Source organism: Ambystoma mexicanum, chromosome 7p, assembly GCF_040938575.1.
Source record: "Ambystoma mexicanum isolate Mex_15411 chromosome 7p, UKY_AmexF1_1, whole genome shotgun sequence".
Taxonomy (NCBI): domain Eukaryota; kingdom Metazoa; phylum Chordata; class Amphibia; order Caudata; family Ambystomatidae; genus Ambystoma; species Ambystoma mexicanum.
The window spans coordinates 285,550,701-285,577,133 of NC_090939.1; the positions used below are offsets into that span (position 1 = coordinate 285,550,701).

The 26,433-nt window shown below is 43.3% G+C and overlaps 1 protein-coding gene across 4 annotated transcripts in view; it reads left to right on the top strand.

Moving 5' to 3' along the window:
• The window catches only part of TIAM1 (TIAM Rac1 associated GEF 1), an 853,394-nt gene that overhangs the window by 379,458 nt on the left and 447,503 nt on the right, over positions 1-26,433 (top strand). For all 4 annotated transcript variants that reach the window (XM_069636354.1, XM_069636351.1, XM_069636352.1 and 1 more), the window contains 2 exons: positions 2,675-2,821; positions 16,578-16,652. In XM_069636354.1, the coding sequence (XP_069492455.1) occupies positions 2,675-2,821; positions 16,578-16,652 (222 nt within the window). The remainder of the gene's footprint in view (positions 1-2,674; positions 2,822-16,577; positions 16,653-26,433) is intronic.

Consider the following 26,433-nt stretch of genomic DNA (forward strand, 5'->3'; position numbering starts at 1 on the left):
CTTTTAAGTGATTTTTTTGTTTCCATGCTTGTTTTACAGTAAAGTGCTACATGTGGTTAATACCGGTCTCTATGCATTGCATGGCCAAACACTGACAAATAGTATTGGTAACCACAACAATTATGCAACATTTCCTTTTTTTTTTATTAAACATGATGTAATTCTGTCTCGCAACGGGCGTTCTGCTAACCAAACCCCCTCCCCTTTCGGCAAACTCAATGCCAGAAGCATAGTGTACACCTGCACTCTGCTGTATCGGTATCCTGATCCACAGCACCTGCTCTCCAGTGGCACAGAGTCACATATGTCCTCTTGACCATTACATTGACAGCCAAGTAATTTCAGCACAGGAGCTGCAATTAAAATATTCCCTTGTTCCCAAACTACATAATTAAAAGAATCCAACATCCTGGTCGCAATTTAATCTTTAAACATAAGCCCTTAGTTTGGTGTATGGCAGCTGGTAATGGATATAATTAGTCAACCAAGACAATGCAAAAATATTTACAACTTACCATAAAGTGGGCGCTTAGAAGTCATATGGATGAGGCCCTCACTGGAGACCTTGGCATCCTGAACAAGGTAGCGACTGGGAGAGAAGATGCAAGAGGGCAGCTGGATCCCACAGAGGCCCATAACAACTGAAACGGGGCAATGCCGATCCCCTGTCATTGCCGCTGGCTCCTCTGACTCCACTTAACCTGCTTGAGAAGCCTAGTCCAGGTAGGGCTTTGAGGGCTGCTGATGTCACCGAGGGGAATTCGAACCCCCGACAGCAGAGCAGTGGGATCAATGAGCGAACCTGCAAGCTTATTGCCCCCTCCCATGCCAAGGGGTGGACGTGTCGTTCGCCATCCCCTGTGAGCAACGGGCAGGACTTGTGGTGTCCTCCATAGTGAAGAACAGAGCCATCCAGAGGTCTTTGCTGGAGGCTTTTGACGAGTCCATCGATGAATATTACGCAGAGAATTGTGTGATGGCTGTACCTTCTATCATGGACCCTCATGAGGGGAATGCAGATTGTGTGGTAACTGAGTTGCAGGCTGCGCAGGAAAATGCTACTCCTGAAGATCGAACCCACTGTCCAACGCAGTAATAGTAACGTTCTCTGAATAAAGCCTAAATTAGTGAACCATAATTCGGTAGTCCCACTGTTTATAGAGGTGATCATTGATCCAATGGAGAAAGTAGCAGATCGAGGGCGGGAGGGGGGCTCTAGAAGAGTATGGGGAAATCGGGGTTGACCCGATACCCCGAGAGAAGTACGCCTCTCCCATCATTTCAGTACCATCTGAGAGAGGGACCCTCCCAGTGATGGATGAACACATTGACTCCTCTAATGGTACAGAGAGCATGCAGGACGCTGACACTTACTCCCAGCAATCTCAATTCCTTTGAATCCTGCGTGATAACGAGGCGGGAGACTATGGTATTAGGAGGCCAGCAATCCGCAACAGAAAGTAAGGGACTACTGGAGTTATGGCTGAATGAGGTCAGCCTCTCTATAGATGATATTAATTATGAGATTCATTCTTTGCAAGCCTCATGAGCCAGAGACGAGCAGCATGTGGATAAATGTCTAGAAGTCTATTTACAGTTGACTAGGGATAGTATCTCTCAAGGGTCAATGAATAGTAAATGTGCACGGGTGGACGCTGGGACTGAACAAATTATGAGCCATTAGGTCATTCAGAAAGTTAAAGGGTTTACATCAAAGATAGGTTAATGAGGGCTATTCCTGGTTCGCAAAGCGAACTGTAGAGGTTGTGCGGAAGGTCCTGTGGGACGATCTCCCTCTACAGTGAATGCAGCTCTAGTGTAATCATCTTTCCTCTGGAGGTCATGGTCTGGCTGGAGCTGTGCAGAGCTTTTAAGACTCGATGGCTGTGTTTTAGGTATGACCTTTCTCTTTGGGAGAGCATATCCTCCAATCCTGCAATGTGAGCAAGCTGTTGTAGCCAGTTATTTCATATCCATCGCCCTTGCATGGGCTCATAGGCTTTGCATAGCACATGGTGCATAGTTATGTGTTTATCGATTCTGGTTAGAAGTTTGATATTAAACCAAATAAAATTGGTTCTTCTGATTAGATTGCGATAGAGGGACCGCCAATATGCTTTGTGTCTGCTGAATTGAGCTAGTTCACTCCCAAACAATGTTTCCTGAAATCTACTATGAAAATAACTTGGACTAATGCCGGTAGGAGATGGCTGGTTCCCCTTGTGTGATGTGTGCTTCAATGAGGTCGGAGGCGCTTTCATGGTGGACTGGCTGCCAGGCAATTTAAAGTAGTCCTCGTATAGCTTGCTTTAAACATGAAAAACGTAATTTATTCATAAATGCCAGAGAATCTTTTAAAATCATGAAATTCATCCAACACTTATAGGCCCCGCATTTCACAGCAGTCCATTCCTAAGAGGAGTAGTGGGTGGAGGTTCTGTTTCACATGTGTTAAGCAATTGTATCTCTTTATTTGTGATGAAAGAAATGGGAATAACCGCTGGGGTTAAACCTCTTTCATTGATTGGTCGCAGTTGCATAATGCGCCCATAACCCCCACAGGGTAGTTGGCTGTTTTACAGATAATGTGACATGTCTTTCCCCACTGTACTGTGAACGTCTGCTTGCAGTAGAGTAAGAGCACTTTTGCATTTCACATCTTGTGTTGCTGCAGGTTGCAGCTCGTACCGGGGAGTCTGGAGTTCGAAGAAGAACGCAAGCAATGTCAAGATCAGCAAGCAAGCGGACGAGCAGGTTTTCCTCTCTTTGGGGACTAGATACAACATCCAAGAAAAAGCAAGTGCGGCCGAGTATCAACCAGGTGAGAGTGAAAAACCACTGGAACGCGCTAGCTTTGCTTTCTCATGCATCTCTGTTCAGTGAAGATACCACCTTGATGGCTATTCTTATATAAATTCCTTCTTGAAGCCGTCCTAAATATTGTACGAAAAGGAAATCTGTTCCTCGATTGTTTTTATATTCTGCCAGTTACTTAAGCAAAACCTCTTTACATTTAGTGTACTTTTAATATTTCCTTACTTGGGTTGTCCTCTGTTTTGCGGACTGCCTAAATCCACAGAAATAGGAGGTGATATCGGTCGTGAAAGTTTGATCTGAAGGTACATCAAAGGAGCAAATATGTAAAATGTGGAATTTTCCTTTACTTTTCACCAGGTCAACAGATCAAATAATCGTTCCCCACCATTTTAACAGTATTAATACTAATCAAAGTAGTAGATTCCACCAGTAGCAATATTTGCAGTACTATCATTAGTGTAGCACTAGTAGTTCTGGTGTTTCCAATAGAATTGAGATTAGTACCATCAGTGATACTAGTGCACTTATGTGCCACCTGCAATTCAGTAATGCACATATAAATGCAACCAGCCTATTGACTACCCACGCAAATAACACCCTCACTGGAAAGAGAATGTATGCTTTTGAGACCACCTTTCAAAGAAGCAGATGTGTGGGTATGGAGGAAAACAGAAGGGGTGTCGGGTATCCATCTGTGCAGCAAGACCACACATCTGCCCACACACCTCCAGGCCAAATATGTGAGGAGTAATGGAAGGACGACGGTAGGGCGTGGGAAAAAGTCCGGGATTTGTGGCATCATTGACATATATAGAACTACATAGAGTAAATCGTATGAGAAGCACATGTTTGATTAGACTTAAGTACTGGCTTTGTGCCCAATAAGAAGCTGTTTGTAGGAACCGAGAAAACATCTGAAAATGGTGGGACCTGTAAAGTACTGATCATCGGATCATGGATCTTCTAAGAATGTCCTTTTCCAAATTGCTAAAGCGTAGCCCACACCATCCAAAAAAAGCAAAGCGTGTATATACACACAGGTCTGTGTGACCACAATAAAGATAACCCTACTTTCGAGTTTGTGTTAACTGAATATATGTACCATGCAAACATTACAAACGTGATTGTGAACTGCAATACATGTATCGGATGCAAGAGGTTTTATGTGCTGATCATTCATTCTTACATTAAAACGGTACTTTATTGCATTCAAAGGTTATATTGGCCGGTGTGCAGTCATGTTTTACATATCGCCACCTTGCTGCAAAGTGCATTCAAATGATTTGATTATTTCTAACGCACCTAACATGCTAGCACTGGGCCTAGTGAACCGATTCTCGGCATAGGGGAGAGCAAAATGAGAATTGGAGAAAAAGGTGAGCGAGGATTGTCGGAAAAGGAAGGTTTTCCAGCCTTTCCAGAAAGCGAGATAAGAGTTGGCTATTATGAAACTAATGGAAGTGAGTTCTAGACAGGGGCCCAGCACAGAGAACTGTCTCTCGTGTTGGCATGGCATGACATGACATGGTTCTCAAGTTTCCCCTTTCAAACATGCAATGGGAGTCTATCGAATTTCATTCGAGACTCTTCTTGGGTAACTGCAACAGTCACTCAGCTGGAAACAGTTCTGCATATCTTGCTAATAGGTTATGACCTACGCCCAAGAACAGGGTTAATACAATGAGGTTTCAAGCATAACTGTAAACTTGTGACTTGATCCTAAATGGAGTTGCTTCAGAGGTGTGCGACACTCTAACTTGAAGTCCCTATGTCCATACTGACTCTATGGATTCGAGGTACTTAGAAAAAAAGGTTGATAGGTGCGAACAATACAAAATACTGCCATAAAGCGGAATGGAGTCGGCCTCTGCAATGCCTAAAAGTGGTGACATACATAACTGCAATGCAATCTGGGAGTTTGTGCCATGTAAATCATGTAATGTAGAACATTTTTGTAAAAAGAAAAAATCACCACGAAACACTGAAAATAAAAACAATAAACGTACACACAAAAAGGTTGCTTTGATGGGGCAGATCATCAGTAGCCGACCGACGATGTGAAACAATGTAAAGTCTGGCTAAAATGGTTACCAAGGTATTGCCGTTGCTCCAATGTGACCGAAGCCTCCCAGTTGAGATCAAATCAATCGGCATGTAACCTCTCTTGCAGAAGTTGATTAATGATGGGCCTTGTTTCAGCCCTAGGCAATGGGAATTCTACATGACAGATTGCACATAAAACTGATAGCTCGAAAGACTACCACGTGACTGATAGATACCTCGGAGCACATTTGATAATTTTATGTCTAATCCTGACAACCAGATGCAGTGATGTCTATGAAAACTCCTTTGCTTAAATACTTGTGGCAATCCTGAGCAGATGTACATTGGTTTAACCAATCACATGTTCCTTGGAGCGTAAATTATCCTTGTTCACAGTAATGATAGTCAGTAAGAAATGTTAGAGCATGTTCAATAGTTTTATTACATACCACCGAGGCTGAGCAGTGAGACACTTGACTCGTGTATTTCAAGATTGTGATAAATGTCTACCTACCCTAAGAACTCAAAATCCTAATTGGCAAGCTGCGGGTCAGACTAACAAAATAAGGTAACTATAAGATTAACATCTGTCCTCCCTCCACCCTACTTAATACATAAATACATTTTAGTCAATACAAATTATATTGTAATCCTAAGCAGTGATCCCCTACTCTACTCAACAGAAAGCTCCAACAATGGCTCAACAAAAAAGTCCAAACCTATTCTTTACAAGTTAATTCCTACGCTAGCACATTTCAGAGTTCCAGAAAAAAGGCTCTCAGAGCTTTACTTAATCTGCCCACTTTCCGGACCTCTCTGCTCTTAGCATGGTGTTCAACCGTTAGGCAAGATTGTATGCAGTACTCTTTGGGTGCACTACAACAACCCTTGCTTCCAGGCAACAGGGACCCAACCTTTGGTACAAGTCTGAACTATGCAGGTTGGTAGTGTGGCTGAGCAGCCAGGCTCCTCTCAAGAGGGGTCAAGGTGAGCTGTAATGTTGTGACAGAGTTTCACAGTAACAGTTATACAAATAAACTCTTACACTCAAGGTTTCTTGATAAAACAATTATTCATGGATTTCACAGTCAGTTGCATAAGCCTTCTCCAGAAGGGAGCAATATATGTAACACTTATAATGCACTTCAAAACACACTCTGTTTCTCTAAATCTGATGATACCCATTGGGGATGGCAAACAGACACTTCCTACACCCTCAGGTGACTTAAATAGTTAGGACACTATGGGCATTGATGCATCACTGGTAAATTTAGAGCAATACTGAGTTTGGTGTAAAAGATAGAAGAGCAGAATAAAACAAAGGTTAACCAATAATTCACAAGCTGGTAAGCACTTTTACAACCTTCCAATGCAGTGTAAAATAAAACCTTTCCCGGGGGGGTAAGGCCAAAGCACAAAGTCGGAGGTAAAGGAGAGTCACTCAGGGAGCCAGGACAGCCACTGTTAATTGCTCGGTGTCTAGGGGAGCTGGTGATCTTCTTTGCATGTAGGAAAAAAGTCTTGCACAATTTCTTTTAGAAAAGTTTATAGAAAATGGAACACTTGAAATGCCACAAGCTGGGAGGCTTGTGAGGGGCAAAGCTTTAGCAACTCTGCAAGGTAACCAAGACGGGTCTCAGCTGAGAGCAAGTACGGCTACACAACAAGAGGTAAATTCTCTTCGACTTTACAGTACCTCTGGTTAGAAGAAATGGTTCCAGCTGGCTTCTGTTCCTGTACAGCTCTGCAGATCCTGTTGTTCCTGAGCCTCCGTCGTGGGGACAAGAGGGAGGACGCCTGGGGACTCCTGCTCTGCGATGGGAAGGTCACTTCCTGCCCCTGCCAGACATACTGGAGCCAGAGGCGGGCTTCAGTCGTGAATCCCGCCAAAGATAAAGCGAACAAAGGGACCAAACCTGGTTTGGCACGCAGAGTAAATCTCAAGAAGGACCCTTCCAACAAGAAATGGCGAAAAAGAGGACCAGGGCCATTTTGACAAAATGGGCACCCATGGGTGCTTTACTGCAGCTGCGAACGCAGCCCGCGGTAAAAGCTCCCAATGGTAGTTAAAAAGTAAACCACTGCCACCAGCCATTAATTGTAGAGAGGGTAACATAAAATGTTACATGAGAAACTAGACAAAAGGGATACTAAGTAACCCCTCCAGCACCCTAGTGTAAGATAGTGTGTGCTGGGTCTAGAACGTTACAAATTGTAAGTAAAGTCAATTTCACTTTACTGCTCTTGGAAACTAGTTTATCCAAGAGAAGGTATTTAAACCTTTGGGAAATCTAAGAGACATCCCTGTGCCACTGCACTGAAGGTGCTGTTTTTCACAATGTAAAGATGATGCCTATGGAGTTTGTCAGACTCCAAAGTTAAAAGAAACAGAGTCCAAATCACAATAAAAATACATGAGAGGGTGAGACCAAGTGCGCACTCTCTCCAGGTAAGAAATTAAAAGTCCTAAAGTCCAGCAAAAGAGCTGAGGGTCTCTAAGCACTGGGGGTCACTGCACTATTACTGCCTGTTCAAGGAGGATATAAATCCACCTAGATTAGCAAAGTAGTACCGCAATATTGTCTTAAAATTGCCATTTCCTGTCTAGCATATGTTCATGTACCGCCCACTGTTGTACGCAATGTCCTCCTACCCCCTCCCTCTCGCACCAGTATCAATTGTACCGCGTTAACTTGCCTGAGACCGAATTAGACAGCCCCTCCTTCCAGCTGCTACACTAGCAACACCTACTTGGTATTGCTACCCACACTGCCTCCACCTTCAACTATCACTCACCGCCCAGCTGACGACTTGTCTTCATAAGCGTGACAGCGCTAACCTCATTGCCCTTCACTCTGTCCGCATGTTGATCCAGCCGTGTGCTAAACCTGCACTTCCTATACCATCTTGTGTATGTAAACCTTTTTATATTCATTAAGGAGCATGTCTGGCCTCACGCCAAATAACTAGAGTGTATTCCATAATTGTGTATCATAGACTCTCCCTGAAAATTCAAAATAGCCTACTTTGTTTCTTATGTACCTGCTAGCCCTATCCTCCTGTATAGTGCTCAAGCCTATTTTATTAATGCATTTTATTGCTTCATACAGAATTGACACTCTTTGCACCTTATCTTACGCACTGTATATGTATTGCTCTTAATATAACACCCGTGTCTATGGGCCGTACACTGTATAGTTGCAATAGCCATCTCAGAATAGCATTTATTGGCCCTACCATTGAAATTCGAACTAGGCTGCGCTACGTTTGTGCCGATTAGTCACATTTTGCACCCTGAATTACTTTATATTAGCCTAGTGCTTACTGAGATGAAAAGCACAGCCGTGATGTACAGTGCATTGTTCACTTAAGCCCCTACCATTCTGCAAGGCTGACTAACCCATGTTATTCTGTGTCCACAGCCTTTCCAATATCATGTTAGCGTGGTTAACTATGGTCATGTTCCCTTTTTGCATCATCCCACACTTTACGCCGTGCTCGCAAAGCCACTACCTTATACATAATAATGGTTCAGGCCTCTCCAAACCTATTTGCCTAAGACACCATCCCATCCCATCCCATCCCATTCCCTGCCCCATCCCATTCCCTGCCCCACCCCATTCCTGCCTTCTACAGCACCATTCCCAGCAACCACCAACAACAGTACTACTACCAAATCCAAGGCCAATTTACAGACTCCATTTATGACGCCTTCACCACACAACCTTTGAAGATCACTGAGATCCATAGCAACCATTAATACAAGCAATCTACACCTATTCTAGGTAAAGAAAAGCAGCTCTGCCTAAGAGCACGTACTCCGCACCTGGCAAATCACCACTCTCCACTTCCCAATTCACACACTAAATCTGCGCTAAGGATTCACCTAATCACTTCCACAACCAACCCCGAACCTAGTACCAACATCAGACTAGCGACCATGAAAACAGGCGATAACTCTACAACCAAACCTCCCTCCACTCTTAAATGTGCCCTCATTAACGCACGCTCCCTAGGAGCCCATGCCATCGAAACTCAACCTCATCACAGAATCCAACCTGGACATGCTATTTGTAACTGAATCATGGCTCAAACCAAGCTTCTGGACCTCTCCTCACCTTAGCCATCCCGCCCGACTATACCATCCTTAGAGCGGGCAGGACACACGCATGTGGAGATGACATTGCTATCATTGCAAAGGCCACACTCCAACTAAGATCATGCCAAATTGAAAGCCTATCAGGATATGAATTATTGCTAGCTAAACTCCTCATAAATAGCAAAACAACCATTAACCTACTAGTCATCTATAGAGCCCCAAACCACAGCAACCAACCAGAATCTGATATACCATTACTACTAGCTCCCTTCATTAAACCCAATACAAAGTGCATTCTTCTGGGAGACCTGAATGTAGGATTCAATGATATCCACGACCACAAAGCTGAAGCTCTCCACTCTGCCTTGAAGGATATGAGCTTTACGCAGTTAGTAAACTCCCCCACCAACATCAAAGGTTGAACTCTTGACTGGGTCCTCTCACTTAACATAGAGGTATCCATCGACACCATAACCCCACTTCAATGGTCAGACCATCATAGCATCATGTTCGCCATCCAAACTGCTTAACCCCTATCATCCAATCCCAAAATCTCCAACTTCTACGAAACTAGTAACCATCGCAAACTCACTCCAGAAAACCTAGAGCCTCTGCTAGCTGAGGCGTTAAGCACGGTACATGCTAATGACATGAATCCCAATACACTAGCAGATGCCTACCACCACTGTCTCACGACCACCATCAATGCAGTAGCCCCACTCACTACTAAAATCAAACGCTCAGAAAAACGGTCATTCTTATGGTTTAGCAAGGAACGGTTCGCTCTTAGGAGAATTAAACGTGCTCATGAACAAACCCATAGAAACCCCCCTCTAACTGAAACTGCTTACCAGAAAGCAATTAGAACCTACAATAAAGCCATCATTACCCATAAAGCTAATGTATTTAACGCTCGGATCAGCAATGCTGCATCCGACTCAAAAGAACTTTTCTCAATTCTTAGAGATTTGGAAAACCCAATACCATTCACTAATTGCACCAAATCCAGCAAAGAGTGGTGTAACACCATCCAAGATGCTCTCGCTGCTAAAATAAACCTCCTTCAAAATAAAATCCTAGCCAAAAAACAACTTCTAGAGGATAAACAGGACACAAATAACTACCTACCTTCAACGAATACACCAAACCTACGTTCCAGTTTACTCCAGTCTCACAAGAAATAGTATTCAATACTATATCCAACCTTAAAGCCTCCAATTGTAAGGCAGACTCAGTCCCTGCTAAACGTGTCAAATCCTGTGCTCATACGCTGACACCCATCATAACCAAATTTATAAATGCCTCCTTTGATACAAACCTGGTGCCAGCCAGCATCAAGGAAGCCTGGGTTACCCCATTGCTTAAAAAAATAGCCTTGACCCCACGGTGCCCACCAACTATAGACCCATAACTACGGTTCCATTTCTCTTGAAAATTCTTGATAAAATAGCGTATAATCAAGTCCAAGCACACTTGAAACAAAACCAACTCTTGGGCACTAGACAATCGGGCTTCCGGCCCCATCACAGTACGGAAACATCCCTCCTGGATCTCAAAATCCAAATGGACACTATCAGAGACTCAGGTAAACTCAGCATCCTACTCCTATTAGACCTCTCGGTAGCGTTCGATTTGGTGGACCAAAATGAACTCTGCAACACTAGGCAAAGATTTCAACTTTTCCAAGAATGCCACTACATTGATCAAATCCTTCCTGGTGAAACAAACCTCTAGTGTCCATAGGTAAAGAAGCTGCTGACCCTATACCAGTCCCCATTGGCGTTCCACAAGGGTCATGCCTATCGCCCACACTCTAAAATGCCTATACCAAACTCTTGTTTGCAGCACTGGATAACATGGGTGTCATCTACACCAATTTTGCAAATGCACCCAGATCCTCATCCCTTTATCAGGGAAGTACCTCCAAGACACATTAAAACAAAATCTATTCCATAATCCAAAACTGGATGGCCTTAAACAGTCTGTGCCTTAACGATGACAGAGATTCTCATTGTGGGCTCAAAATAAACGCTCTTCATTCCGACTACGCGACCATCAATATAGACGGCACCATCATCCCAGTACTGAAACATGTTAAAACCCTAGGAGTCTACCTGGACTCCTAACCTCACACTAACAAAACATATCGGCACTCTCGCATCATCCTCATCCTAAACCTCTAAACTCATCTCCCTCAGCCCCCAATTCCTGACACAGACTAACTGCATTACACTGGCCAGGGCGGTGATATGATCAAGACTCGATTACTGCAATGTACTCTTCCTAGGTGCCACGACCACCAACCTCAATAAACTGCAGTTGATGCAAAATAAAACCTTGAGAGCTGCACTTGGAATAAGAAAACCAGATCACATATCCAAAATCCGCAGAGAGCACAATTGGCTACCCATAAAAACTAGTTATCTTTAAAACTCTATGCATTACTTTCAAATGCCTTTCTGGAAAAGCACCCATTTACCTAAACCAGGTAATTTCTAAAAAAAAAATACCAGAATCCTAAGATCCAACAACCAGTCACTTTTGGCACTACCGCGATTTAAGAATACGAGTAGGGGGCACTAGTTTCCAAAATCTAGGCCCTAAACATTGGAACTCACTTCCACTCGCTATCAAAAATCAGGAAACCCTTTCGGGTTTTAAAAAACTGCTGAAAACCTGGATATTCAACCAAGATCAATAACCCAACTAGTTCAACACCCTGTAAATATGTATAATTTGTACTATTTTCCTTTTCGTTATATATCCTGCTCTGTTATAGTTTATTGTGTGCCTCCATCTCTACACTTTGTTCCATTGCTAGTGATACTGTGCCACCCAGATAGCCCACTAATTGTACGCATTTCTTTAAGTTGCCTGTAACCTCGCCGTGACACCCAAGGGTCTGGGCGACTAATAAATGTAATAAAATAAATAAATAAGGTAGAAGGGAATTAGCACATTTCGGAGAATTCTCCCTAACATCAACCCTTTCAAGGTTATCATAGATGTTTGGAGTTTCCTCAGTCCAGGATATTGTTACTGATCTCTGGTTATGTGGTGGGCCCTTGGCCTCCTAAATCACCATATCATATACCTGACCCATCAGTGATCGAGGGGTTGTCTCCTTGTAGTTCTCTCTGTTCTAGTTAGGTCCATATCTGGACCTAGGCAGAGTTCCCTTCCTTGTCTCGGGAGGATAGCTCAGGGGCAACGTGACACCTTGGAAGCAAGATGACACGGAGCAACACAGGTTCGATTGCCGGGTCCGTGCTTAGAAACCTCTGGCTATTAAGTGCATTATAAACAACCTATCATATTATATCATTGTATCAGGGTCTGTAGGTCTTATGTCAGACCTTTCTGTGGCTCCATCAATGGAGCAAATCGTTTTACGAAGCAGTCTTTCTGATTTGATGTTTGGCCCTGCCTGCACCTGTCCTGCTGCATGAAGGTATGGGCAGTATTTCTAACCTCTCTGTTTTGGGTATTTGTTTGATTAATATTTTCTGGGCCCTTCTGCCATGGGACAGCTTCTGCCTCAGGTTTCTGGTGGAGGACATGGTGCCTCACCCTCCAGTTCCCTCTAGGCAAGGTTCGGGTTTTGGTTTCTGGCTTCCAGATACCTGGCAGGCACCTAACTGAAGAGGCTGTTTAGCTTGCCGAGTTTTAGCTGTCTCCCGCTGCTGTCAGGCTTAGACCCAGAGGGTCTGCTTTCTCAAAGTGGTTTCTCCGACCTAGATCCTGTTGTGTCAAGGGATTGGGATTGTCCAGGTGTCATGTCCAGTGGTCTTGCCTTCAAACAAGGATGAACTGGCTCCGAGGATGTTTCCTCTTATGTTCTCCCTCATACTTGGCTTCTCGTACTCTCTTTATAGTTCAGGAAGAGGCTTTGTGCTCCTTCTTAGTCACTTTGGTTGTTTCTTAGTCTGCTTGTAACCCTAGGTTTGGATTGAATCAACAGGTGGTTTCCTCTGATTAGTGCTGCACCAGATGAGCATGATTTCAAAGATAGTCACAAAGGACCAGCGCCATATTGGATTGTGTGTCTATGCACACTGTTAGCCTGAGAGGTTCTGCTTCCTTGCCAACTGTTCCTATTTAACGGGATGGGGACACCATGAGAGCACATTCTCTTCTCTCCTCTCTGGTCAGCAGGTGAGTGTTTCATGGGGACCGCTGGTTTTCGGTCTCGGCATTGTAGTTTGGCAGTCTCACTCGTATTGTGGCATACAACATGGTGGTTGTCATCAACCTATACAAGTCTGTTAATAAAATCACTGTCTTGGATAGTTTCCCATGTCCATAACTCTGACCCAGTGGATAAAGTATACATTCCCCCATTAGGCCCCAATGCATCTTGGATCTCCTAGTCTTTTCGTCCTGAATTGGTCTTCCTCTGAACGTAGAACAAAAAGAGATTACAAGACAAAAACCCACCCCAGATGGAAGACTGAGAAAATGAGCCAGACTGTAGAAAGTAGCACTTTGAGCTTCATTCCAGGGGTGGTAGGTAAGGTTCTACCAAAAAGGATAACTTGGTGAAGAAAGGCGCGATCATGACCTAACCAGTCTCTAGGGCCCAAGTGGACCGGTGGGTAGTTCAGTGCCAAGGTACCTAAATTCGGTTTATGGTGGACTGACGCATCAGACACGGTTAAACGTTGATTTGAGCTTATTGCAGGTAGAATCATGGAGGTCCTAGCAGCAAGAGGGCATTGAGCATGGTTGGATGCGGGTGCGATTGAGTGGCAGCAATTCAAGTGCTGCAGGTCGGGGCGATCCCAAGAACGCCTGAGCGTTGGTCCAGCCGTCGGGCTTTAGCTGCTGACAGAGGTCGGCGAGTCATGCTACAGCGGGTCCAGTCGGTGGTCGTGAAGTGGTGATCAGGGGGTTGTTTAGGTGCAAGCAATGAGGCAGTGGTTCTTGGGCTAGCTGGGCCTAGATGAGTGGTAACCTCCAGGAAGGATCGATGAGTGACACTCGAGAGATTCAGTTTGGTTTCCGGTGTTGAGCAGACACTTCTGGCCTGTCAGTGCACTGGCTCTGCCAGGACGTGATTCTGTGTCGGGCTGATGGATATGCAGTGCAATTGTTCAGCTGGTTTGGGGAACATAGATACCAGCACCAGTGCCTTCCCTCTCATTGAGGGTGCAGGGAACGCGGAGCGACCCGTTCGGTGCTTGTGAACAGGGAGCTTCGGCTGGTCTGGCACTCTGAGTTGCTGTGAGGTCTTCGCAAAGGGTTTGAGGACAGGAGCCTCCACTTCTGGGTCTGCTCTTTTGGCACAGACTATCTGTTGCAGATTGGTTGGTCGGGTCCTGGTCCACAGCACTGGCCACTCCAGATAGTCCCTGGTAATGGTTAGGGGAAAGATCTTCCTTCTGATTTTAACAGCTCTTTTTTCAACTCCGAGCCAAGTGCTTTAGACGGTGCAACTGTCCCAGAGGGAAACCCATGTGACAGTCGCCAGAGCTTTGAGATCCACGAAGAACTGAAGGTATTCTGTTGAAGGGGTGCAAGACTCCTTATTTTAAAGGCCTCAGTTGATTGATCTAAAGCTAGCCTGCATTAGGGGACTAATCCCTGCTGCTGGCGGGAGCACACTTTGCCCTCTTGATCTTGCACCCAAAGTGCTTTGCTCCAGGGGAAGCGGAGGAGACAGGAAAGGGAAAGAGAAGGCGAGAAACAAGATGGTGTAAGGCTTCTTCCGTTGTTGAGAGCACTCCTACTTCACCTACTGCAACCCCGGTACCTCCTACTGATAAAAGACGTTTAGACATGCAGCACCCTGGTGTGAGGTGGCTACTCCTGAATGGGTGTGTACCTTTGATACTTGGGCCCAGGGCCACTGCCTGCTGTGCCGCGGTCTGAGGGAAGGGATTACTGACCACGGGAAACATCCAAAAATCCAGAAGAAAAAAGCCTGAGTGGGAGATTTGGGTGAATTTCGGGCGTTTGAAAATTCAGAACAGCCAGAAAGTTCAACCAAATCCCCCATTCGGTGCGAAGGGCTGTGGGGGTGTCCCCCACACCCTTGTTCACTATATTATGAGTGGGGTTTGAGGGGTGTCCTCCGCAGCCAATCCCAAAAAGTAAATAAAGGACCCTGTGGCACCGGTTCCCAGAGTGAAAGGGAACCGGCATCATAGAGACACAGCGAGCCGGCGGCACACAGTAAAGTGTGCTTCCGCAAAGTAAGTAGGGGGTTTGGGGTGTCTGGGTGGGTGTGGGTGGTGGCGTGGGTCAAGTCAGAAATGTTCAGGGTAGACAAAAACCGAAGGTTATTTTCAGAAAAATAACATTCTTTTCTCCCACAAACATTTCCATCACAGGCTTCTAACCGCAATCCCCGCCCATACAGAGAATCAAAGAGCGGCTAGGTCCTGTGGGTTTCTGTCCTTCAGGGTGGCATTATCGGCTCATCTGTCTCTCATACACATTGCCTTCCACAGCAGAGCTGGCTTACAGGAGCTGACACATGTGCAATATCTATTGGTTTGTGGCAGCCACAATCATAAGTATCCATGTACTATGCCTAAATTGAGACGTAGCTTATTCTTCGAGATTACATTGCCACCAGCATGGGGTACTCATGATCTTTGTAGTTTGGGTACAGGGGGCATATCTTAAATGTTGCCCCTGTGCTGCAGTGACTGCTGTCATTGCGGCGGTTGAGTGGGCATCTTGTGCCTTTTGAACCCGCTATGCGCCACCAGCAGAGCAGATGCTGCGGATCAGGCTACTGATGTAGCTGGGCATAAGTGTTACTGTCCTTTTGGCATGGAATTGCGTCAAAATAGTAGACTACCCCTTTGGAGAAGGAATACCCTGCATCATTTCAGGTACTACAAATCAAAAATGCCAAGCCTTTGCACCCTTGGGAGACGGCAGTTCCACAGTCGTCCTCTGCTGTTGTGAAACACAACCGGAACACATAAAGCATGAAATACAGCTTGATGGACCACACCTCAATCATTACTACCTTTGCGCTGCTTTCAGATATGCCCTAAAAACCATGGTTTAATCAGTCACTTCAATCCCTGCCCTAAACATGAAAGGGCTTTTAGCACTGATGCAATTTCCAGTGTCGTGCAGTATTAACGTATCTAAGATAGCGCAAGCACGTTTCGTGTCTGAACAGTTGTACGGTCTTTTTTGATGTTGGCACCACTTCTATTTTCACCTACTCTTTTCCCTAAATATAAACTACACTTTTCCCACGAAAACTGTCTTAGTTCATTGGTTAGCGATCAGGAATTTAACAATAAAACCACAAAGAAACGTTAAATTCAGTATTGTGCTCTTATCTGTTGCAGCTCATACCATTTTGGTGACCTGTTCACACATTAATTCCATCCATTGTCAAAGTCTCTTTTCCTGTACGGTGCTCTAAGGGGATCGGTCTGGAGTTGTGACAAAATGTTAAAAGGTGCTGCACATCCAGACTGTAGAAATATGAAAAAAATCAACTTTTCCCGAATGTGGATGATCAAAGATTCTTATATTTTTTGATTAATTCGCTTGTCTTTTTTAAAATAAATAAAACCACTAAACAGTCTTGAAGGCTATATGATTATTTCATGCCGCTTATTTTAACCATTACCTCTTCCTTGTCTAGGTGTTTGGAGAAGGTGTGGAGTCAGTGAAGAAATCCCTGGAAGACATATTTGATGAAACAATGTCAGAAGACCAGGTGTGCAATTGTATTCAAAGGGCCTGTGTTTTGTTTGCATTTTCCATGTTGTTGCAGTTTATTTCCCTTTGTTGAAAAGATTACTGGGCTTAAGTCACGGATGAAGAATGTTTGAGATCCATCTGGCTTGAGCCTTCATTATATTTTAAAATGTCTACTTTGCAAATATATTGTAAGCAACAATAAAGTTTTGAAATGTAGACTGTACTGGAAAAAAGCCACTGGTATGCGGTATAACTCCCTGTAACATTGCGTAGCCCAATGACAGAAAAAGAGAGCATTGCAGTGTCCAACGACAAGACGCATTTCTGATTTCTGATCTGTCACTTAGGTGCCCGGCTGTTCAGGTCCCCCATAGAAAGCCCTTTTTTTTATTTTATTATTTTTTTTTTTGCATTATACTTTAAAGCCATCATTGACTTTGTATATAACACAATCAATTCATGAAGACATAAGACTTAAAATATCCAACCAAAATATGAAATGATTTCATCATTATACAGCGTCATATTCGAATTTTTTAAGCATAATCTACTAGGCACAAGTCAGCATATCCCTGCTGTTCATCCGAAATCGTCATACATATTACGTCGAATTTCATCATTTGAAAGATAAGATTGGCATCATTGGCTTCCAGTAGCTAAATCCATAGGGGAGGACATGTTCACAATTTAACACATTGCTATATGATTTCATATATTTTGCTCTAATAGCACTCAGGCTGCTGCAATAGCGCATGATATGTTCTGCTGTTTCAATTGTGCTATTGCCGCACAGGCGACATAATCGTTCTAATCGAGGTATCCCCTCTTTTGCTCCCTCTATTTCAAATACTTATAATATATTTCGGGTCAACTTTTACGCTCCTTCCAGTATTCGATAAAGGGACCACTGTTAACATTAGATGCCAAGCTAACAAGATTATTTCCTTGGTTCAGATTGTATAATTTTTCTTTGATCCATCTTTTCAGCTTGGCCTGTGGGTGACAGATGTTATCGAGTGCAAATGCTTTTGTTTAGACCATAAGCTACCAAGAGTGCCGAAGTTCTCATACGCCTGTATAACCCAAAATGATGCCATTACGTCACCTACGATTGTTACATTATCAAGGTTTCACAATTTCTCATAGCCCATAACAAGTTTATAGTCAATTACTTCAGTTATTTTCATGGTATCAAATTCTAATAGAATATATTCAATTGACAGAGATTTAGGTATTCTGAATAGCATTTCAAGATTTTGGCCTCAAGTTTATTTAGCTCTGATCAAATTTTGGTTCTCCACCCTTCCACACCGTATATCATACAAGGGACTACTTTAGATGTATATAGCTGTAGTATGGTTTTAACTGAGCATCCCCCTGTTGGCCGATGAAATGGCTCGAGGCATGTGCGATTCTCATGAAGTTAGCCGTATTATCTGTCCATTGAGATGACCAACTCAGTTTATTATCAATTAAGAAGCCCAAGTACTTGTAGCACTCCACTCTTTCAAAAACCTTTTCATCAAGCTTGCATATTGATTTAGTAGTTTTTATAGTTTTTCTTCCCCTGAATGCCACAATCTTTATTTTTTCAATGTGGATGCATAGGCCATTGTCACTGGCATACTGGCGTAGGGAATGTAGCTTAAGTTGGAGCCCTTTTGGGGTGTAATCAAGGAGCAGAAGGTCGTCTCCATAGCCAAGACATCTCATTTTAAGTGCCCCAATATTTCACTGGGCATGCTTCCTCCAGGAATAGAGCTTCAGCTAGTTTAGCAAGATAGAAATTAAAAAGGGTGGCAGCAAGGATGCAACCCTGTTTAACTCCACGCGTTGTAGGACAAAAGTCACACACGTCCCTCGCCATTAAACCTCACTCTAACCCTCGTACCAGTATGCAGCTGCCTAATCATGTTTAACAAGCCATGAGACAAGTTTGTTTCATAGTCTATTCCTCATGACTGTCAAACACTGCACTAAAATCGATAAATGCACCACTATACACTGGCAATTGGCGTCTATTCCAGTTGTTTTCAATGGCAGTTGTCAAAGACAGAAGGCTGTGTACAGTGCTGGATTTGGCTCTGAAACTGGTCTGTTTAGGAGGTAGAATCCTATTTTCTGTGATCCACCGATTTAGTTCATTCAATAATCCTCTTGCAAAGAGCTTTGCAGGTATATCTAGCATGGCCGACGTGGTATTAGGAAGGAATTTTCCAACAACCTATTTTTTTTAAACTGGTAGTATATGGTGCACTCCTTCCAGGAAGCAGGTAAATCACCATGCATCCCAATCAATGCAAATAAGGGATGTAATTCATTGGTGCGGATAGACTGGGATAAGACCATTACATGTGCCATCAGGACCGATTGCACGAGATGTTGGTAATTTACCAATCATCTGAGTGATGTCGCTGATCATCGATTTACAGGCCCAGGTCCGATTGGTTTGAGTATGTAGTTCATCGCTGGGTATCATCGCCCTCAATGTATTCTTAATATGACAACACCAGCTCTCTTCAGGCACACACTTATTTTTCTTAGATGCCCACCTCATGGTGGACCAAATACCTGTTTTCTTATTGGTCCTTGCGTAATACGCTAGGCACATCCACAGCTCACACTTATTCCTTACATAGTGTCTACGCAACCATACACAATACTTCATTTTAAGAGCTTTTATATATTTAGGAATGTCATCAGTTTGTATCTCTCCCGACAATGTCTGGGCAATATCAAGCAGTAATTGTTTTTTCGCATCTTGTATTGTGTGGTCCTACTGTCAACTGCCATGAGTTCCTTTTCCAACACTCACTCGGGTGCTTTTAGCTACCTTTTCTCTGTGTAACCACTTTGATGAACGCAATCACTTTAGTAAAGTCTGCCAACATTGCCATACCATTAGTTTTCTCTTATTTTGCCACCTTTTTGCGAAGCATTGGAGGACTTTTTGGGATACAACTCTAGCCTTCTCTAAATTGACTGGGTTCCAGCATTTTTAATTCACCCCCCCATTCACCCTACCATTTATAAAGATGTCACCATTTCATTCAAAGCAATTGTCGTTCGCACATGCATTCAACAATGGTATTGTGCGAAATTTCCAAACTACCAAACTTTGCAAAAGAATTCAGTGGGTCATATACTTTTTTTGCAGTTTGGTGAGGTTTGGTCGGGGGGGGCAAACTTATAGAAGGGGTCCCAAATTTCCTTTTTTACCATAGACCTAATGGGGAAAAATCTTAGATCACGCCTACAGCTCAAACAGCTGGACAGAATTTCACCAAATTTGCGGCAGGAGCGGCGGCTTGGTCCCAAAAGCATGCTTTTCTTCATTTGGTGTAAATCCGTCCAGTAGTTTTCTTTTTTAAACAACCAAAACATAAGGCAAACAAATTAGGGATATCTATGTCTGGTCCACAGACTCGCGTCCCTGTTCGGTCCGTGGCCTGGCCTCTGATTGGCTGTACTGTCTGTGGACTGGCCTATGATTGGGCAGAAAAATGTGCAGACTTTTGCGTGGTCCGCGTACATCGGGACGCGCTCTCAGATTGGCTGGTGGAAAAACGTGAAATACGTCAGTTTTCCTGAAACACCCACCATCTTGGATTCGCAGATTATTTTAGGTCCGCGGACAGCGCGGTGAAAACATTAAAAAAAAAGCATTTCACTTGTCAAACGCAACAAACAATATCTGGGGATGTGTGGGTGTGGGGGGGATGAGGATTGGATATGGCCACTAGAAGCCAATAAATGGATTGGTTCACCCCCCCCCACCCCCCAAGTCCACGAACACTCCAGATGTCCTGGGGCAGTCCTGTGGTGTTCGCGGACACTTCAGATGTTCTGGGACATCTGTACCTATTTCTGCTTTACAGGATTGGGGAAAAGCAGTGTTTGGATGGTTGATAACTTTTGCGCCACTCAGTGAAACTGCATGTAATTTTGCAATTTTATTCTAGAACTAATTCTGAATGGTTTTGCAAAGTTTTGTGGGATTCTGTCAAGATGGGGAAAAATTAGAGGGGGGGGGCCCAAAATTTTGTAAAGCATATAAATATGGTGTCATTTGACTTGACAAATCTGCACAACATTTGGCAAAACGATTTTGGATCTAGATATAAATGGTTTTCTAAAGTTTGGGATTTTCTCAAGAGGGGGCGAAATTTGAGGGGGGTCTCAACATTTTTAGATGGCTTATAACTTTGTTGCTATTTGACGAATGTGGACAAAAGTTTTGAGAAAGATTACAGAACCAACCTTCAATTTCTGTTTAAAGACTGAATGTATTTCGTCAAGTGGGCTAAGTTATGACTATTGCATGTACATACATTTTGACACTTTTTAAAAAATAAAACATGGGCGGATTTCGCGCAAACTCGTGAGGAGCATTGGCAAGGACATTAAAGCATGGTTTTGTAAATGTGCCCGTTTTATTTTTTGACAAGTGTAATAATGTAGGTACACAAAATTATCATATACCTTTGGTGACTGAGGTATAGCCTGTGGCCATGGGCAGTAGCCAGATTGTCTGGGTCCTGGCATATTGTCATGACACTGACAAAAGTGGCTATGTCTACCTGGGACCGGCTATGTGGTCAAGTTATTTGAAGGTAGGATAGGTTTGAAAGGGAAAAAAAGTGCTTGTGGTAATATGTTCATAGGGTTTTGCAGGCTGCCATGACAAGGGAAGAGGGGCTGTGTACAGATCCCTGCCTTCTCTTTCCATGTTGGCTGTCTTGGAAAAATCTGTTTTAGCTTTGGGAACCAGGGGTGTTAATGGCCTTTATCCCCCATTTCAGGGGCTGCAATGGACGATAACGGTCCGTAGCCCTCATAAATAAATAAATAATGCACCAATGCCCGCAGACATCCGGCTGTGTGGTTACGGTATTTGTTCAAGAAGATGAGGTGGAGGAAGACAGCTTACTACTTGCTGAGAAAGGAACAACCTTTCTGAGAGCATTGCGGTCATTGGATTTGGTGTGGCGGCGCATCGAGGTGGTCCCGTAGGTAGGAGTACTGTCCAGGTAGTCTGCAACGGAGTACAAAATTGCACTCAGTGCATTTCACTTTGGTAGCTTTAGGCACTCCCAACAGTAGGAAAGAACTGGCACATCCATGATTCTCTCTGGGTGCTAGAAGTAGGCACTTCCTCTACCTCATCTTCTTGGTCCTCTTCATTGTCTTAGAAAGTACTGCGCTTTTTTTGTTGTGATGGTCCTCCAGCTCGTGGTGGTGGCTCTTGGGGAGGAGGGATGGCAACGACTGATGCCATTTTTAAGATATATAGCAGTTTTGATAAAATTCTTCCATGTATGTACTGTGTACTAGATTGGTAATGGATATTGAGTACGGAAAGGTGTAGGAGGTGTGCAAGGAAAATTTTGAAGTTGAAAGTTCCTAGATCAGTAGAAAATGCAGTTCCGAACTGTCTGCGAAGGACAGATCTTATTGTGAAGTGCGGACGGGTTCTCGGACAAGTCTTCATGCCATGTGCCAGCGTATGGTCATGTGGCACTGTCCAGAAGGTCCGCAATGAAGTCAGATGTTCGTAGACGTCTGTGGATGCAAAACGAATTGAAATAGTTGCAAAAAGTGATTAGAAGTGTTAAAAATGATTCTAGAAGGTGGGAGATGGCAGAGTTTTAAAGTGCCACTTTGAAAATTGGACACAAATATTTTGTTATATTTGGTAAGTATGATATTAGTAAGTTGTAGGAAAATAGAATGCACTGGTAAAAACCCATGAAATTCACTGAAAAAATGTTAATAGGGACGTTCTGGTTAAATTGGACTAATAAAAATCTATGAAATTCAATGAAAACCTTTGTTAAAGGGACGTTATGGTTAAGTTACACTAATAACCTATGAAATTCAGTAAAAAAAGTTGTTAAAAGGACATTATGGTTACAAGTAAAATCGAAAACCCCTGATATGGTAAGCTAAGCAAACATAACTTTCGCCACCACCATGCACTGCTAAGACTAACACCAAGGACATCAAAGATGACATCACAAGTATCATTGATGACCTCACTGATGACATCACATGTGCATTTACTTTTCATACAAGGGGTTGTGAATGTAATGTTGGCAAAAAAGTATCGGGGATTATCGGCAGATGTGTAATAAACTACATACTTCATTATGCTATGTAGTGTTCTAAAGAACATTCCATTGCAGTGTTCTTTCTAGTGCAGGAACCTACTCGTACAGAAATGTAAGTATTGGCTGCAGCATACACCACAGAAGTGCTATATTTGTAATTTTCCAAAGCTATATGAAAAAACATTGAATGCTTCTGTATCAGACTTTTCCGTACGGTGAAACATGTAATAAGTAGCTAATAATACATCACTTACTCCATATTTCTACTAATACACACAAAACATAAATGGACTACATTGCATACAAACATAGGGCTTCTATATGGAGAATAAAGTAAGCAAACAAGAGGCAGTATCATTAGCAACCGTTTATAATCTACACAATTGTTTAAAAACACAAAAATGATTGCATATGTACATCATAAGATGCGATTAAATTCTAAGGAAAGTAGTGTAAGAACATGTGAGAATAGCAATATCTATAAATGTAATAGCTTTTGAAAGTTAAGTGTCTGACTGTCAGTAAATAAAACCACCTGGCCTAGTTATGGCGGTGAACAAAAAAGAAGAGGCTAGACCTGTGATGTCATCAATATTTGTGATGTCCTCTTTGATGTCCAGTGCATGGTGGTGGCGCGAGTTATGGTTGCTTAGCTTACCATAACTGGCAAATTTCAGGGGGTTTTCGATTTTACTTGGAACCATAACGTCCTTTTAACGTTGTTTTTGCTGAATTTCATAGGTTTTTATTGGTGCAACTTAACCATAACGTCCCTTTAACAAAGTTTTTTTATTGTATGTATATATATGTGTATATATATATATACACAGCTGTCAGAAAACGAGCAGGATGGCAGCAACAGAGGGAAAAGCTACTAGGAAAGTTATTTTGACCAGGTAAGGAACACAGAATGATGAATTAACGAGCATGTGGAATATTTGAACTCCTTCAGGAAGCGAGGAACGCTTCCACTAGCCCAGCTCATGTGACGCTTCACAATTTCTGTGTGTGTATATGTGTATATATATATGTATATGTATATATATATATATATATATATAAAAAACAGACTTTTGGGATTCAGTCATTTCACGTAGATCCTTCAACAACACACAGACAGGTAATTGGTTGCTTTCTTCTCGTGGCAATATGGCCATGTCTTGACCTATACTAAGTCTCACCTCATTAGCAAATACATAGTCCAGGCGCTCTTCCAACTAATGCAAGTGTGTGCCTTGACTGCGTCTTCCCTCAAAGTGCCCATTTAACATAGTGATGTTGAAGAAATTGAACAGTTCAATCCACCCTCTGCCCTGTTTGTCTCGGCAGCATTATTTGGAGCAGACTTACTCTCTCTGTGCTACCAGGCAATTGGTATACATGCCAATTCTTGCATTAAAATCACCCAAGACTAAAATTGGAATCTCACAGTTGGATATTTGCAGGATGTTTCTTACTGTCGCAATGTAGGATTTAGTAGCCACTGCGCTGGGAGAATCATACACATTAATCAGAAGCAGTTTGTCATGTCCTTGCAGGTTACAGCTAATCATTACAGCTAGTATCATGGAGGTAGACCATTGTGTCTACTAGTTGCCATGGATGACGAACAGTGACTAGCAGTTCCCCTCACAGTCTACCAACAGGGCCATTGATTGCTAAAGCGTGGAGTGTGCTTCGACCATCTATCTCACAGGGCTCTCATCAAGGACTCCTGCAATGCTACAATACTAAACAAATCGATGTATGCCAATAGTTCATCCACTGCAGAAAGGTACGCAAACCCCATGGTATTCAAGGAGCACACTACAATATCGCCTAGAAGTGAGCTTTAAAGACTGTTGGGAGCCATTGCCAATACCCAGAATTGGATCGGTGTTCATGCCACAATCTGTATACATTCTTCTGGTTCGATTTATGCTCTTGTGCAAAAATAGTGATTGGACATCAAGTTTTTTTTTCCATTTCCTCGCATTTTATTACAAGATTAATCAGCAGATTTTCAAATATCTCAAACATGGCAATGGATGAGATACTCGTCGTACTGTCATTTGTTTAATCTAGATTGCCTAGGTTTGCCACATGTATTTGTCCTATTTCACTACTTAATGTCTCAGATGGCGTAGCAGCTGCTCGCCTGCTCTTGCACTTACATTATTGTACAGTTGACCACCAATCTTCTCCCAAGTTTTAGGCGCTATTGGTGTACTCATTTCAAATCGTCAATTAAATTTGGATATAGGCGTTGTCATAGTGACTATTCCCATTTCTATATCCGCTCTGGGTCCAGAGATCACTCCAGTCTCAGCCACAATCCCTTTTACAGTAGGAAGCACAGAAGGAAACGCAACTGATACCTGATTTAACAACTCATCATCTTGGCATTTGACATTTATACTTCTACTTTGCCTCACTGGCAAGGTTCATACAAGTAAAATTAGTACCTGCAACATGTCCCAAGGCTTGATGGTGGGGCTCTGTCTTCAAGATTTCATCACTGTCCCCTTCACCATCAGGGCAGTTTTCCTTTAGTTGGTTTAGTATACCAAATGTACTAGGGCAGATGACTTTCAATCAGTTTTGGTCCGAGAAACGGCAAGAGCGCATTTAGACCACTTGCAATCTCTTGTGCCGTGAAATCTTCATCAATGGCATCTATATCATTTGATACCTCCATAACATCTTTTTTAGGATAGTAGTTGGTCATTACAGCAGCTTTCTACCCAGTCCCAAGGCCAGATTTTGTAATTGTTTTAGGAATGCAGGTGCGATTTCCCCTATGAGGGTATGCACATGTGGGCGAGGATTTCAGTTTAGCAGCAGATTCAAGTTGGAGCCTATTGTCATTCTTAGCCAATGGCGGGGGCTCTGCATCATGTAATATGTTGGTAGCGGTATTAGCGGCACCCTTTGTACCTGCATCTGGAGCGGTTGTATCCATTTTCACCAGATGCTGCCCAGCCAATAACTAACAATGTGGTTGTGCACTGACTTTAATGCACTTCTGTTCTTGACCAACAGCAGTCAACAGAAGTACTCTCAAAATAATAATTCGCACACACGTAGGCTAATGCAGCTGATTAGGCTTCAGCTCACTCCCTCACCCCTCACCCAGCAAACGGCACTTCCGGAGCACTTCCTGGATGTGCACGCAGATGCGTGCGGCGATTCCTTATGTAGCGGTCTTTTCCTGGGGTGGGAAGGGCCAACAGAGGCGCGTACTCCACTGCAACGCGATTGACAACACGACCAGCAGAACATCTAGCCAAACAGCACTTCCAGAGCACTTCCTGGAAACACCATTTAATAAGACCCTGATTCCACGTCGTTCTGTCTTTGACGAGCTGTTACCCACGACTTTCAAGGTACATGCTGTACCGGTCTACAATGCAGCAGAATTGAATATTGGTGGTTTTCCCTGCACAATGCTCAGTTTAGCCACATTCCTTTGTGTATATTCAATGAGTTATTTGACAATCGATGGAGACACTTAATTGAACTGCCCCCTTGGTTAGTAATGCTCTCACCAGTGAACAAGAGATGTATATCTGAGGCACAGTGCAAGGAAATATTTACTGCTTGCACATTGTGAATACATGGGGTTCGGGGGGACTTGACATTCTAGTCAGGAGTCTGAAACCTGTCGCTCTCCAGATGTTTTGGACGAAGACACCCATGATCCCTCAC